The sequence below is a fragment of the Tamandua tetradactyla genome, chromosome 1, assembly GCF_023851605.1.
Source record: "Tamandua tetradactyla isolate mTamTet1 chromosome 1, mTamTet1.pri, whole genome shotgun sequence".
In the NCBI taxonomy this organism is placed as follows: Eukaryota; Metazoa; Chordata; class Mammalia; order Pilosa; family Myrmecophagidae; genus Tamandua; species Tamandua tetradactyla.
The window spans coordinates 103,376,625-103,391,807 of record NC_135327.1 but is presented as its reverse complement, the minus strand read 5'-3'; the positions used below and the strand labels follow the sequence as shown (position 1 = coordinate 103,391,807).

The 15,183-nt window shown below is 34.4% G+C and overlaps 1 protein-coding gene across 1 annotated transcript in view; it reads left to right on the top strand.

Moving 5' to 3' along the window:
• ABCB5 (ATP binding cassette subfamily B member 5) overlaps nucleotides 1-15,183 on the top strand; it is a 220,434-nt gene that overhangs the window by 54,996 nt on the left and 150,255 nt on the right. The window contains 1 exon segment of the mRNA XM_077122218.1: nucleotides 5,933-6,103. Coding sequence (XP_076978333.1) covers nucleotides 5,933-6,103 — 171 coding nt within the window.

Here is a 15,183-nt window from a genome sequence, read left to right as displayed (position 1 = left end):
TGCCACCTTTCTGTGGAGATAATCTAATCAAAGGTTTCCATTCTACAGTATTGAATCAGGATTAAAAGAATCAACTAGCTCCACAAAATTGAATCAGGATTAAAACATGACTTTTCTAGGGTACATAATATTTTCAAACCAGCATAATGGGCCAAGTAAGATTTATCCTAGGAAAACAAAGTTGTGTTAACATTTGAAAATCTGTCAAAGTAATTGACCACATTAACAGAAGAAAGAGAAAAATTATATGATCAGGAGAGAGCATTTGTAAAACTTCAACACCCATTTTTGGTAAAATCTGTCGTAAAGTAGGATAAGAGAAAACCTCTTCAATCAGATAAAGATGAGGAATCTTCAGCTCATTTCACACTTAATGATGAAAAGTTCAATGCATTCTCCCTTAAAATTAGGAACAAGGCAAAACCAACATTCTCAATACTTCTGTTTAACATTGAACTGGAAATCAGAAGTCAGTGGCAGTGAGGCAAGAGAAAGAAATAATAGGCAAATTGGAAATGAAGAAGGTAAACTCTCTTCCTTTACAGATACCATGTTATGTGTGAAGAAAAGCCTCATGAATCTACACAAGGTTACTAGAACTAATAACTAAATTGGATAAGTTAGCAGGATTAAAAAAAGTCAATATAAAAATATCAGTTGAGCAGCTCAGAGATGTAAAAAATTACTTTTACCTCTACAAGAAAAAAGCTGAACAAACTGTAAATTAAAGGCCTATCCTAAACCAGAGAATTGAGATCACAGGGCAAACAACCAACTCAAAGTCGGGGAAGAGAAACGTACTTAGAGGGAGAAATGGTACCCAAACATTTGCTTACCTAGGGAATAAGCCATTTAATGCCATACACGTTGATGAAGAAGAAAGAGAATGAGCAGAAAAAAATATTTGATGAAAAAAAGCTGAAGTTTTCCAAAATTAGGGATAGATACCAAACCACAGCTCCATGCAGCTCAGAGAACACAAAGCAGAATAAATAAACCCAAAACATAGCTAGGTGCATCATATTTAAACTGCTGAAAACAAAGGCCAAAGATGCAATCTTAATTGCAACCAGAGAAAAAAAGATACATTACTTACAGAGGAGCTTGGGTAAATATTCCAAAGTCCTTCTTGATAGAAACCATGCAAGAAAGAAGACAATTGCTGAAAGGAAAAAAGTCAACCCCACATTCTGTACCCTAAAGAAAATGTCCTTCAATAGTGAAGAAGAAATACTTTCTCAAACAAACAAAAGCTGAAGGAGTTCATTGTTAACATCCTACTCTACACTAAATGTAAAAAGAACTTCTTTGGATAGAATAAATACAATATAGGTTAGAAACATCGATTTAAACAAAGATATGAAGAACATTGGAAATGGAATAAATGAAGGTAAAATAAAATATTTTGTTCTTAATTTTAATTACTTTAAAAGATAACTCTTTAGTGCTGAGTGTAAGTATCACTGGAAGGGGATATCTAGGGTCATGTATGTCACTAGAAGGAAAGCTAGAGGATAAAAATGGGACTGTATAACATAGCAGATTCTGTTCTGAAGGATGACAATAGTTAATTGTACAAACATAAGAAAGTTCTTACATGAACTAGAACAAAAGTACATCAGTATTACAAGGTGTTAATAAAGGGTGGTATATGAGAACAATACAATTAATGCAAAATAAGAACTATAGTTAGCTATAGCATTGAAATATTCTTTCATCAGTTGTAACAACGGCACTATACTAAAAAAACTAAGCATCAATATGAAGGGAGTATAAGGGATATGGGATTTTTTTTTTCTTTTTCGAGCAATGAGAATGTTCTAAATTGATTGTGGTGTTGAATGCATAACTTTATGATTAAACTGAGGGCCACTGATTTTATACTTTGGATGGATTGTGTGGTGTGTGAATAAAACTGTTACAAAAAAGATAACTATTTAAAGTGAAGATAGTAATAATGTATTGTGTGATTATAGCATATGTAAGGGTGAATGGTGTGACAATAATGATTCAAGGGATGAGGGAGAGGAATAGAGATATACTGTTTTAAGATGCTTACACTAAGCTTGGCAATGTATAATTTTATTTGGAAGTAGACACGTTTTAAAACATTAATATTGTAAATCCTAAGGCAACCACTAAAACGGGTTTTTAAAGAGGTATAAATTGTAAGTCAGATTGGATTAAAAAAAGCAAGAGCCAAAAATATGCTTTCCCCAAGAAACCCACTTTAAACAAATAGTTTAAAAATAGACAGTGGAGAAACTATTCTATGAAAACACTAGCCAGAAGAAAGCTAGTGCAGCTAAATGAATTTTGAAGTTGAATTTTGAACAAAGAATATTGCAAGGGATAAAGAGGAGCGTTGTATAATAATAGATAGATAATTCTCCAAGAAAATATAATCCTAGATGTTTATGCCGCTAACGAAAGCATTTCAAACTACACGAGGCAGAAACTAATACATCTGAAAGAAAAAATAGACAAATGCACAATTTTCAATGGAAACATCAGTTCTTGATAGAACAAGTAGCCAGAAAATCAATTAGGATATGTATGTTCTGAATAGTTCTGTTGACCAACTAGACCTAACTGACATATGTAGAATACGCCACCCAACAAGGGCAGAAACATACTTCATATGAAAAAAAGACCACATTCTGGGCCATAAAACAAACCTTAGTAATTCCACAGAACAAAAAGCATACAAAATATATTCTCAGACCATAATGCAACTAAATAAAACATATTAGTATTTATGGAATGCAGTTAAAGCACTGCTAAGAGAGAAATTTACAACATTAAATGTGTATATTAGAAAATAAAAAAGATCTAAAGTCAGTAACTAAGCTTCTATCTAAAGAAGCTAAGGAAAGAAAACACAAAGTAAGCAACGGAAAGGAAATAGAAAAGATTAGCATAGCAATCAGTAAGATTAGCATAGCAATCAGTAAAACTGAAAATTAAAAATCAATAGAAAAAATAATTGAAAGAAAAGGCTGGTTCTTAAAAAAGTCAATGTAATTATAGCAAGGCTGATAAAGAAACAAAAGAGAGGAGGCGCAAATGATCACTGTTAGGAATGAAAGGATACATCACTACTGATCCCACAGACACTAAAAGGTTAATAAAGGACTGCTATGAACAACACTATACCCATAAATTCAACAACTTAGGTGAAATGGATCGATTCTTGAAAGACGCAATCTACCATAACTCACTGAAGAAGAAATAGATAACCCCAGTAGACCTATAACTATTAAAAATAACTGAATTTCTAAATTCTAGCAACAAACAATTACAAATGAAACTAGAATAGAAAGTGACATTCATAGTAGGATCAAAAAGCATAAAATACTGAAGAATAAATTTAATGAAAGATGTGCCAAGTCTTCTACAGGGAAAACTATAAAATCTTATCAACAGACATCATAGAAGATCTAAATAATTAGAGTGTACCATTGGTTTGGAGTTTCAGTACTTTTAAGATGCCCATTCTCCCCAAATCAATATATAAATTGTATGTTATTTTTATATATTGTTTTTTTAAGATGTCCATTCTCCCCAAATCAGTACATAAATTATATATTATTACACCCATCAAAATACCAGCAATCTTTTTTCTTTTTTTTTTGTAGAAATTGACATGCTGATTCTTAAATTTATTTGAAAATTCAAAGGACCAAGAATAGCCAGAATGATTTTGGAAAACAAGAACAAAGTGGGAAAACTTACAATATCTAATTTTAAGACAACAATTAAGACAGTGATATTGGCACAGATCAACAGGATAGAATTGAGTGTCCAGAGATAGACCCAAACATATATATGGATAATTGATTTTTGACAAGACCAGTGTGAATAAATAGGGGAAAGAAGGTCTTTTCAACAAATGGTGCTAGGACAGCTGAAAATCCATATGGAAATAAAAATGAAATGTGACCCTTATCTTAGACCCTACACAAAAATTAATTTGCCATGGATCTTAGACTAAAATCTAAAAGCTTAAGCTATCAAGTTTCTAAATGAAAACTTAGAATCTTGCAGGTAACATTTCTCAGAAAGAAAAATATTTGCTTTTTTAAAAAATGATAAATTGGACTTCTTCAAAGTTAAAACCTCCATTTTAAAAGATACTATTTAGAAAATAAAGAGGCACTAAGTGCAAGAAAACATTCACAGTACACGTTCATGACAGAACTTGCACACAGACTATATAAAGAACTCTTACAACTGAGTAATGAGACAGAAAAATCAAAATTGGATTAAAAACTTGGACAAATATGTCACAATAGAAGAATCAAATGAACAATAAAAATATGAAAAATATTCAACGTTATTAGTCACCACTGAAATACAAGGTAAAACCACAATGAGATACAATTTCACATTCATTAGAATGCCTAACGTTAAAAGATTGACAATAACAACTTTTGATGAGGATGTCAAGTAACTAGAACTCTCATACATTCTGACAGGAGTAAAATTGGTGCAACTATTTTAGAAAGAAGTAATTTGGCAGTTTATCATAACATTTAAACATACTTATGATTCACCTTTCTACTCCTGAGTATCTACCTGAAGAATTGAAAACATGACCACCAAAATATCTCGTACATGAATGTTCACAACAGCTTTACTGATAGTAATCCGATGTTGGAAACAATCCATCAGCAGCTAGGTGGACAAATTGTGGTGGCTAAGGTTGTCAGAAGAAATTTAGGAGTAGCTGTTAAATTTAAATATCAGATAAACAATGAGTAATTTTTAGTATAAGTGTGTCCCAAATATTGCATGAAACATACCAAAAAATTATTCATTGTTTATCTGAAATTCAAATTTAACTAGGCACCCTGTTTTTTCTTTTCATTTGTTTGTTTTTGCTAACTCCAGCAACCTTGCTTGTGTGGAATGCTACTTAGCAATACATATTTGGAAAGTACTGATACACACGACATGGATGGGTTTCAAAACATTACATTAAGCAAAAGAAACCAGACCAAAGCAAAGTACATACTATATGATACCATTTATGTGAAGTTCTATAGCCAGAGAAATTAATTTATAGTGATAAAATCAGATCAGCAGTTTGACTGAAAAGAGGCATGAAGAAATTCTGTAGGGTAAAGGAAACATTCTGTATCTTTATTGAGTTGGTGGTTGCATGGGTATTCTCACTTGTTAAAACTCACAGAGCTTTATCCATAAAAGGTGTGTGTTTTATTGTGCATAACTTATTCCTCATTAACTTTGATTTTTTAAAAAAAATTAACATGAATATTAGACTCTAGAAATTAAGGATTATCAATATTTTAAATTTACATCCATAAAGAAATGAACTTTGAATCTGGAACTTAATAAAAAAGAATATTACTAATTAGTACCAGAAGTTAACCTCCACCACAAATATCTGGCAATGTCTACTTTGTTTAAGATGTACATATAAAAATAGAAAAATGTCCCTCAAGATTGAAAGAAGCTTTTTGATGAAGTTTGTTCTTGTAATAACTTTTTTCGTATTATTTTCAGAGTATCCAGAAGGAAACTGTGGATATTTATTAAATTGCTAATAAAATTTTCAAATAATATTCAATAAAGTATATATTTTCTTATAGCGGTTCTTTTCTAACATTCTAGAAATTTCTGAAAACCTTCAAAAATTGGTCCACAGTATTATTAATTTTTCTAAAAATGTTTGTTTATGGTATGTTCTAAGTTCTTTTAGTCCTTGTCAATTTTTTCTTTAGGTCCTCTCTTCGCTAAGCTCTTTTATCATAGTTGTTCATTCTTACAAAGAAGAAAGAAATGAAGCTAAAAAGCAGCCGGACTGAAGTGAATAAGCTGATATTAAAACACAAGTGTGGTTGTTATTTCCTGTTCTAACTGACCATGCTATGTTCTGTTTCTCTGCTTTTTTCCTATTTCTCATTAGAAATTTAATACCTTGGTAGGGGAGAAAGGAGCTCAAATGACTGGAGGCCAGAAACAGAGAATCGCAGTTGCTAGAGCTTTAGTCCAAAACCCCAAGATTCTGATCTTAGATGAAACTACATATGCCCTAGATATAGAAAGTGAATCTGTTGTTCAAGCTGCATTAGAGAAGGTGAGTGAACAAAAGCATTTCTTATTTCTGTATTCCTGTTTCATTGTGACTTTTCAATACCAAAACTATAGATCTTAGTGCATTATTTACTAAGTTCAGAGACATCCTTAAGGTGTGAAATTCAGGGTGTTTATCCTTGTAAGAACTTCTGCATTATAGGGAGTAATTTGTAGGAGAGGAAGAGACACTGTAGTTGATGCTAAAAGAAATACATGCAATCATCACATACCTCCTTTCCAGTATGTCTGCACTCCTCCCAGGAACTCACGGCTGTAATCACATCCACCCCTAACCCCTGCTACACACACCAATGGGCTTCTCTTCTTTGACCACCTTTCCTTAATAGGGTAATCATTTTTACATGGAAGAAACATGTAATGTGGTTTTCCCTGAACTTTGAGCACTGCCTCCCAACAGTCTTGGGTCCTCAGAGGACCCTGGCCTCCTGTTTAGAACAAGCAACTGCACAAGCTTCATGGCCACAATGCAGCCATGGCCTTGGAACAAATCCCACTGTATCTGGGAGGGTAGTTGACAGTGGTGAGGGGAAAAACCATCAAAAAACGTTTTCCAGTGGCCAAATCCTCTTTTGAATTATGGCATTCAAACCCCTCAGAAGGCCTAATAGTGAAAATGTTTTAAGAAAATTATAGGCTTCTTTTTTTAAATAGTGACTTTATGGGAACATAAATGGATACTGGCAGCCAGAGTGCCCACTGCCTATTGGACAGTCTATTAGTTACTATTATCTACCTGCAGAGCAGATTATAGAAGTTTTTATCACTGTTTCTAGCCCATGTTGAGAGTACTTCTGTTGCTTGCATGATATGAAAACCCTCGTTTAGTGTGAACACTTTGCCAGCTTGGTTCACCTTGGTAAAGAAGAGACCTCACTTCCCTCAAGGGTAGAACTGATATTTTATTTAAGTTTTTATACTTAGTAACTAGGACAGAGCCTTATACATAGAATACACTCAGTAAGTGATTTTTAGTAATGGCAATGTTTAGTTATTTTGCACCTGGATGTTCTAAAAATGATTACATTTTGCACATCCAGCTATTAAATTATATAAGATTTTTAAAGAGATATTATACTAGGCTCTCAAATTATTTATGGCCATTGTCTTTTCATCTAAGATATCAATTGCTTAGGCAATCAAAACAAGTTCAGACTTTTAAAATAAACAGTTGCTTGGCAACATGATAAACCGATGTTTTTTTTCCTATTGCTTAAAATGAAATCTGTATCATAAGTGAAAAATTAAAATGCAGAATGTTTGTAAACTACTATTCCAAAGATATAAAGTAGGTGTGCTTGTCAGCAAAAACGAAAACAACATATATAAAAATAATATTTATGCGTCAGAATTATGGGGGATTTAATACTTTTTCGTATTTTAGTATTTATTTTAGTGTTATTGTTTTTCAGTTTTAAAGAGCAGTGGGGAATATACTATATCATATAATATTATATGATAATATACTCATTATCATAGTATGTGTCTGTACATAGTAAATGTAGGTATTAAACTGCCTTAAGAATTTGCTGGTCTTTTGTGGGGTGAGGGTAACTGGTAATAATGGAGTGACAAGTAGCACAGTAGACTGGCTTAATTATATACTCTTCAGTTTACTGGGAATTGGCTCATGGCAAAGGGCAAAGTTGAAGTTTAACAAAGTGATGAAAAGCCCTTCTGCCGTGAAAGTCCTCTGAACCCACCACCACAGATGGCAGTTGTGGGGTCAAGCCTTTGGAGAAATCTCTATCAGGAGGGTAGGTGTGCAGCAGGTCTCATACCTGCTCATCAAAGAACCCCTATTCTGCTGTTTGGTATAGCCCAGCACAGCTAGCAGATCTTCATAGCTCAAAATTTCATGCGACAGAAAATAGATTAGAGGTTACCAGGGGCTGACAAGAGTGGGGATGGATTTCTGTTTTGAGTGATGGAAAAGTTTTGATAATGGGTGGTAGTATTGGAAGCAAAACACTGTGGATATGATTGGTGCCACTGAATTATGCTTTTGGGAATGATTAAAATGGCACATTTTATGTTGTATATATGTTACTACAATTTAAAAAATGCCTTGCCATTCCACTAACCAATCAAAGATAGCACAGTAAAAGGTATCACTTCTCACTGGTGAACACAGTATCCACCTCCCTCCACAGCCACCGAAAGATGTTCCTCCCACCTTACCATCTTCCTCCCCTCCATTACCATCTTCCATTTATATGATGTTCTAGAACCTGTAAAACTAATCTATAGTGATAAAAAATGAAGTCAGTGGTGTCCTGGGGGAGGCCCTAGGTTTTTATATAAAGGGGTGTGAGGAAACTATTGCTCTTGTCCTCACTTGACTTACTACCATAGTAACTCCTAATTTCAGCCCTTGCTTCTAGTCTATTCTCAAGGCAGCAGCCGGGTGATTCTATTAAAATGTAAATTTCATGTCACATTTCTGTTCCAAATTCTCCATTGGCTCCCCCATCTCACTTGAGTACAAGCCAGATTCCTTGCAAGAAGTTACAAGACTGTGGGGTTGGACAAAAAGCTCCATCTCTCACCTCACTTGCCAGAGCACTTCTCACCTTCTGGCATCCTGAGTCCGTATTTGCTTATTTTGTTATTGTCTGTCTTCATAGAATGATTCTATGATGGCAAGGACTTTGGCTAACTGCAGTATCCCCACATCTAGAACAATGCCGGGCACATAGCAAACAGTAAATAAATATTTGCTGAATAAATATCTAAATGAATATGATAACAGGTTAGTCCCAAGGCCCAAAGTGTTTTTTCTGGATTTCTTAATTTAGGATTGTCACCAACTAGTTTTGCTTCACTAATCTTGTTCAAGAAGAAGATCTTAGGGTGGTGGATAGAAGTTTACACTGTAGGGCTTGAGCTTCCACTCTCCTACTGGTTTGAACTTGGTACATCCAATGGTAGGTCTCCAGGTTATTCCACTGGGAAGAGGTATGGCAGTGAGCATATGTTTCCCTGGGAAACACAGGAAGCCTACACTGATTCTTCAGTTCAACTGTGAAAAGCTCTTTGAAATGTTAAAAGTGGTGTGCAAATCTAAGTAGTCATTATTATTAAGTAAAAGTTTATACCACATCAATGGAGAATCTAAAAGCAGGGTCCTTTGGTAATTATGAAAGAAGGATTTCCATCTCAGTTTTAAGAGACAGAAGTTGTTTGCTGCAGTTTTCATGGTTTTTCTTTATCATCACTGTACTTTCTCAGTGTGACACACTCTGTTGGTGTCTCTATGGCCTCTTACATTATACTACTGAGAAATAATAAAATTGATATATTACATGAAGCTATAGGCTACTTTATTAAATTAAGGCCCAAGAAGTGGTTATGGAAAAGTTCGTTTTTACACTTTCACACAAACATACATTATGATGTGCCTGTGTCTGTTAATTATCTTACTTTGTCCTTCTTTATGGAGTAGTTTTTTAAAATATATTTGTACCATCTGTAGCAACACTGTAATAGTTGGGAACAGAAAGGGGATTTCTGCAAGGGGGTTTCCTTGGCTGGAATTTAACCAGAAGACCAAAGGTAACACCCAGACTACCTCCTGCCAAAGGCTTCGTGGGACATTTCATATACCTGCTTAATCAAGCTCACATTTGTAAGGCTTATTGAAAGACAGCTCTGATGACTGCCACTAACTTCTTTTTGGTCAATGGTTCTCACCCTGGGCCTTATTGCGAATCTGATTAAGGAAAGGGGGGAACCCCACCCTGAACCTACTCTCCAGAAAAATGTACAAATGAATTTACATGCAAAAATTAACACATAACATCTAGGGGTTCATGAACACCTGCCCCCAAAGGCCTTCATAAGTCATTATTTTGTGTGGAATAATGGAACAAGGGGATGACAATCACTAATCCCCACAACCCATTATGAGATGAGGACATTCATGCTGTTTTATAGATCTCTTCGAAGCACTGGAAAGCTTAGTAACAGCCAGGAAAAGGTGAAGCCAGACCCGGATCCATATAGCAGCCCTCTAGTTCATTCATGTAACTACCGTGCTGCATTGCCTCGGGGTTGGGGGCTAAGGTTGAATTGAGACAGTGCTTCAAATTTAGACTCTTTCCAAAACCACGTTGCCTTCTTGGAAAAGAGTCTCAAACCCTACTCCAAATCGAGGAACTCAAGTAAGCTTATAATAGACTCATTTCAGTCCCCTTAAGTTGCTTATTTTGAACCTATGGCATATATAGCTTATGGTTTTTCTTTCACAAATGAATTTAAATTATTCTTATTTAGCAAGATATTTCAAAATCTTAAAAAATACAATACTTTTTATAATATGGTAAGTTTCTTAGTGATTTCTGTAAATTTAAACCCTTCTTAGGCCTTGCCTTCCCCCTCAGGTTAGGAAAACACCATATGAGATATTGATATTCCTAATTGCTACCAAAAAGGACATCTCTAATCTATTATTTCTTGGTCAAGAAATCTGGGCTAGGTAAGACATTATTCCCTTTTGTAAAAAAGATGAGCTAATTATTGTAACATTTTTTTTCTTACCAGCATTCATGTCATCATTTATTTTTTATTATAAAAATCTCCACAAATTCTTACACTATTAGCTTGTTGAATAAAGTTAGGTGAAGAAAAAGGTTACTAAATAACTACAAATAGGGTGGGCCATGATGGCTCAGTGGCAGAGTTCTCGCCTGCCATGCTGGAGACTCGGGTTCGATTCATAAATAAATGACTACAAATTATTTTATAGTGTCTCCAATTTCTAGCTAATTTATTAACTTATTTAGAAGTGAGAATGAAGAGATTCCAAGCTGAAAAAGTAAACACTTTACTATAGGTAGTATTCCATGTTCCTAATTAGGTAGTACATGTGGTCTCATCCTAGCAAAGTTTAAATTTTGAAAGTATTTTCCTTTCAAAAGGATCTAATCTAAGCACCAGTGTGTTCACATAAGTAGATCTCAGCAAGCTGTAAGGAAGAAGATTAAGGAGAAGGTGAGCCTCTTATTAAATATGACTTCTAAGTGTCTGACATTTTGTTATCTGTCATCCCATTTTACAAATCAGAAAATATTCTCAGACAGATAATTTTTCATGTTCAGCCATGGACCCAGCGTTGTCTCAGAAGAACACCAAACTATCACATCAGGGTAGTTTAGAAAACAAAAAATGTTTCCTGCTTAATTACTATAGTAACCTTCTTAAAGCAGATCAGTTAAATATTTGATTGATAAAAAGGAGGAAAATCGGAACAATAACGAGAAGTTTTCAAACTGTGTTTATTAGAAAACTGTGCTACTAGGGTTTCCAAGGAGCCTCTAGAAGACTGGAAGGAGGTGGGGAGGTGAAGTGTACAAGAGCGTAGGGACCTCACCGATTCAAACACAGAAGCTACCCATTAATCTGGTTTGTTCATTAAAATATATGAAGTTTTCACATGCACTTTCATTTGGTGGAAGGACTTTGTAGCTTTCAAAGATCTTGAATATTTCAGTACTAGAGCATGGAGCATATTTCACAGACGGACCCAAATCCACCTGAGGCCACCTTCTAGGAGGAAGTGAATGGGAACTTGAGCTCTCATAGGTTTGCCACCCCAGGCCTCCTTCCCAGACACTAGAACCCTGTTTATAGCCTCCTCCAGAGAGTGTATTACTCCTGCTGATTCGCTGGGCAGGCAGATGTAGCTCTTCCCAAATGCTCACTGCTTGTATTTTTTTTTTCCTGCTACCCACCTTTTTTCAAGGCCCAGGACCATTACCATTATAGGTGAAAAGCTAGCTGGTCTCCTCAGTGCCCTGTCTCTGCCCTAGGCAGTGTGAGGATTATTTTAAAGCACTGTCTATTTCAAAGTCCAAGCTAGTTACCTGGTAATATGTGGTTTTGCATGGAATTGTGAAGTAATTAGAAAATTGTGAGACCTGTCTTCCTTTTGGGCTTTGGTCAGATACCAAATTGTCTGGCTTTTAGCTTTGTGAAATAGGAGAGGAGATACTTGAAAATTCTTTAAAAATGTTTCTTGCTGTAAGAAATAATAGCAACAAAGACTGTTGAGAATTTACCACAATTTCCTTGAAGTATCTGGAAAACAGTGGAATGAATTGCTTTACCTCCATTTTCTTTACAGTAATCTTATTAAGAGACAAAGCATCAACTCAGATTTCCTTGATATGTTTTTTAGGGGGTCTAGGCTGCCAAAATATCTTTTATGTTTTAAGTCTAAAGCAATTACTGTTGAATTTTTCATTCCAGGTGTCTAATATATCAGTTTTAGGTCATATTTATGAGCTACTAGAATTGAATTTTTCTAGTGCCAGTTATAATAAAGTAACTTGGGTTTGTACAGTATTTATATGTCTGTTTCATATACCTTTGGAGTATAGTATTTTCCCTTTTCAATTAGTAGAACCTTCTGTGATTTATTGGATATACTTGGATATGAATTCATGTTATAGTATATTAAATTGTAACATAGTATCTACTTTAATCAAATGTTTATATTTTAGGCCATGAGTGTGGCAGAGTAAGGGAGATGCAGATGGAAAAGATGTGTAAGCAGTTCTGTCTACACAAGCACTAATGCTATCAGGGCACAACTCCAGAAATTATCAGCCCTTACTCTCAGTATTCATATGTCAGATGATAGCACGCAGTTTTTTCAAACTATGGAAAGCTTTCTATGTGATGCCAAATGACTGAATAAATATGAGAAGACGTATATAAATGCCTGTGAAGGAGCCTGGTATAAAGAGGAGAAAGCCTGTTATAAACCTGCATCAGAAAACCTTGGGATCCCGATTCTGACAACAAGGAGTATTTCCATTCAGGACTCTCAGAACTTTTGTGATTATAACCTCCTAATTAATTTGACCATTCTTGAAGTTCTGCTGGAATCCTGAATGGGACTAGGTCTAACCCCATTTTAATGAATATCATGCAGATGTAAAGGCAAAGTGAACTGGGTGGTAACTGCATTGTAGATAGCATTTCCTTCTCTTAACTTCGTCAATGTCTGATTAATGGACACAATAATAATATTTTTAAGTGGCACTGATTGACATACAGGAGCAGAGCTTATGTAGGAAATAGTCATATAGAATATACTCTACAGTAGTAGAAGAGTCTGTTAAGCCCTTACTAGGCAATAAAATGCTTTGATAAATAATATTCCTATGTTTTTCATATTGGCACATAAATAGTCATTTTGTTAAGCCAGTGAGTGAATCTTATTTGGGGAAAGGGTTTTTTTGTTTGCTTTTTGCTTTCCTCAGTCTCCCATATACGTTTATTTGCCTTGTTTATACAGAATTATCTTTATGAAGCTTTTAACAAAACTGGTCTGACGTAAAAATTAATAGCTATTTTGAGGTTTAATTTACACGTAATAAACCACACGTATTAAAAGATACAATTTGAAAAGTTTTGATATATTGTACAGCCATAAAACCATCACCATAATCTAGATAGTTAACTAATCACTTCTAAAATTTCTACGTTTTTTGTAATTACTCTGGCCCACCTATTCCAATCCCCTAACCTCCGGCAACCAGAGATTTGTTCACTGTCACAATAGATTAGTTTGCGTTTTCTAGAATTTTTATAAATAGGTCATACTGTGTGTACTGTGTTCTGTCTTCTTTCACTCAGCATATTTGTTTTGATGCTTGTCCAGATTGTTGAATATATCAATAGTTCATTCCTTTGTATTGCTGGAAAGTCTTTCCTTGTAAGGATATACCACAATTTGAGCTTATTGGTATTGTTGATGTCTAATTGCATTGTTTAGCTTGTTTCCAGTTTTTGGTTATTTAGAATACAGCTGCCATGAGCATTTGTGTGCAAAGCTTTGTGCAGACATATGTTTTCATTTCTCTTGACTAGATACCTAGTAGTTGGATGGCTCAATCTGGATTATGTGAATCTTTAGCTTTTTAAGAGAGTACCAAGCTGACCCCTTTCACTCTGCCCCCCCCCCCCCAAGCAGTTTATAAAAATTCTACTTATTCACCATACTTGCAAAGTCTGGGTAGAGCCAATCGTTTTTGTTTGTTTGTTTGTTTTAGGTGCATGGTCAGGGAATCAAACCCTGGTGTCCCACATGGAAGGTGAGCATTCTACCACTGAACCACCTGTGCACCCCAATTGTTTTTATTTTAGCCTTCCTAAGAAGTGTGTTGTAGTGACTTCTTATTTGTGTTATGCTAATGACTACTAATGTTATGTTGACATTTTTATGTACCTATTGGCCACTTCTCTCTTGAAGTGTCTGTTCAAAACTTTTGCCCATTTTTAATTGGGTTATTTGCCAATAATAATTCTTATTATTAAATTTTGAGTTCTTTATGCATTCTTTTTTATTCCTTTTTTTTCTGGATACAAGTCCTTTATCAGATATATGATTAGAAAATATTACTCCCCATTTCACTTCCATCCATCTTAAAAGTTTCTTTGCCAAATCAAAGGTCCCAAAGACTTTTTATTATATTTTATTCTGATATTATAGTTTTAGATTTTACATTTAGATTTATGATAAAAATTTTAGTTAATTTTGCACATGGTATAAGGTGTTGTTTAAATTTTCTTTTTTTTTGCAAATGAACTCCCAGGTTTTTCCAGCACCATTTGTTGAAAAGACTACTGCTTCTCCACTGAATTGCCTTTGCACCTTTGTAAAATTTAGTGTCCATATGTGTGACTCTGTTTCTGAACTCTGTTTTGTTATAATGATATATTTGTGTCACTTTATGGATTGTTCTTCTCTTTATGAATTATTTTTCTTTTTTTGATTTAGTTGAATTCTGCTCAGATCTTTGTTATTTCTTTTCTTCTGTTTACTTTGGGTTTAACTTGTTCTTCTTTATCTGGTTTCTTAAGTCGAAATTGAGCACATTTACTTGAGAAGTGTTATTTGGTATCCAAATATTTGCAGATTTTCCAGAGACCACTCTGCTATTGATTTCTAATTTAATTTCACTTTGGTCAGAAAGCATACTTTGTATGATTTGAATAATTTTAAGTTAATTATGACTTGTTTTATGGTCTATTTTGGTAAATGTCCTTTGAAAT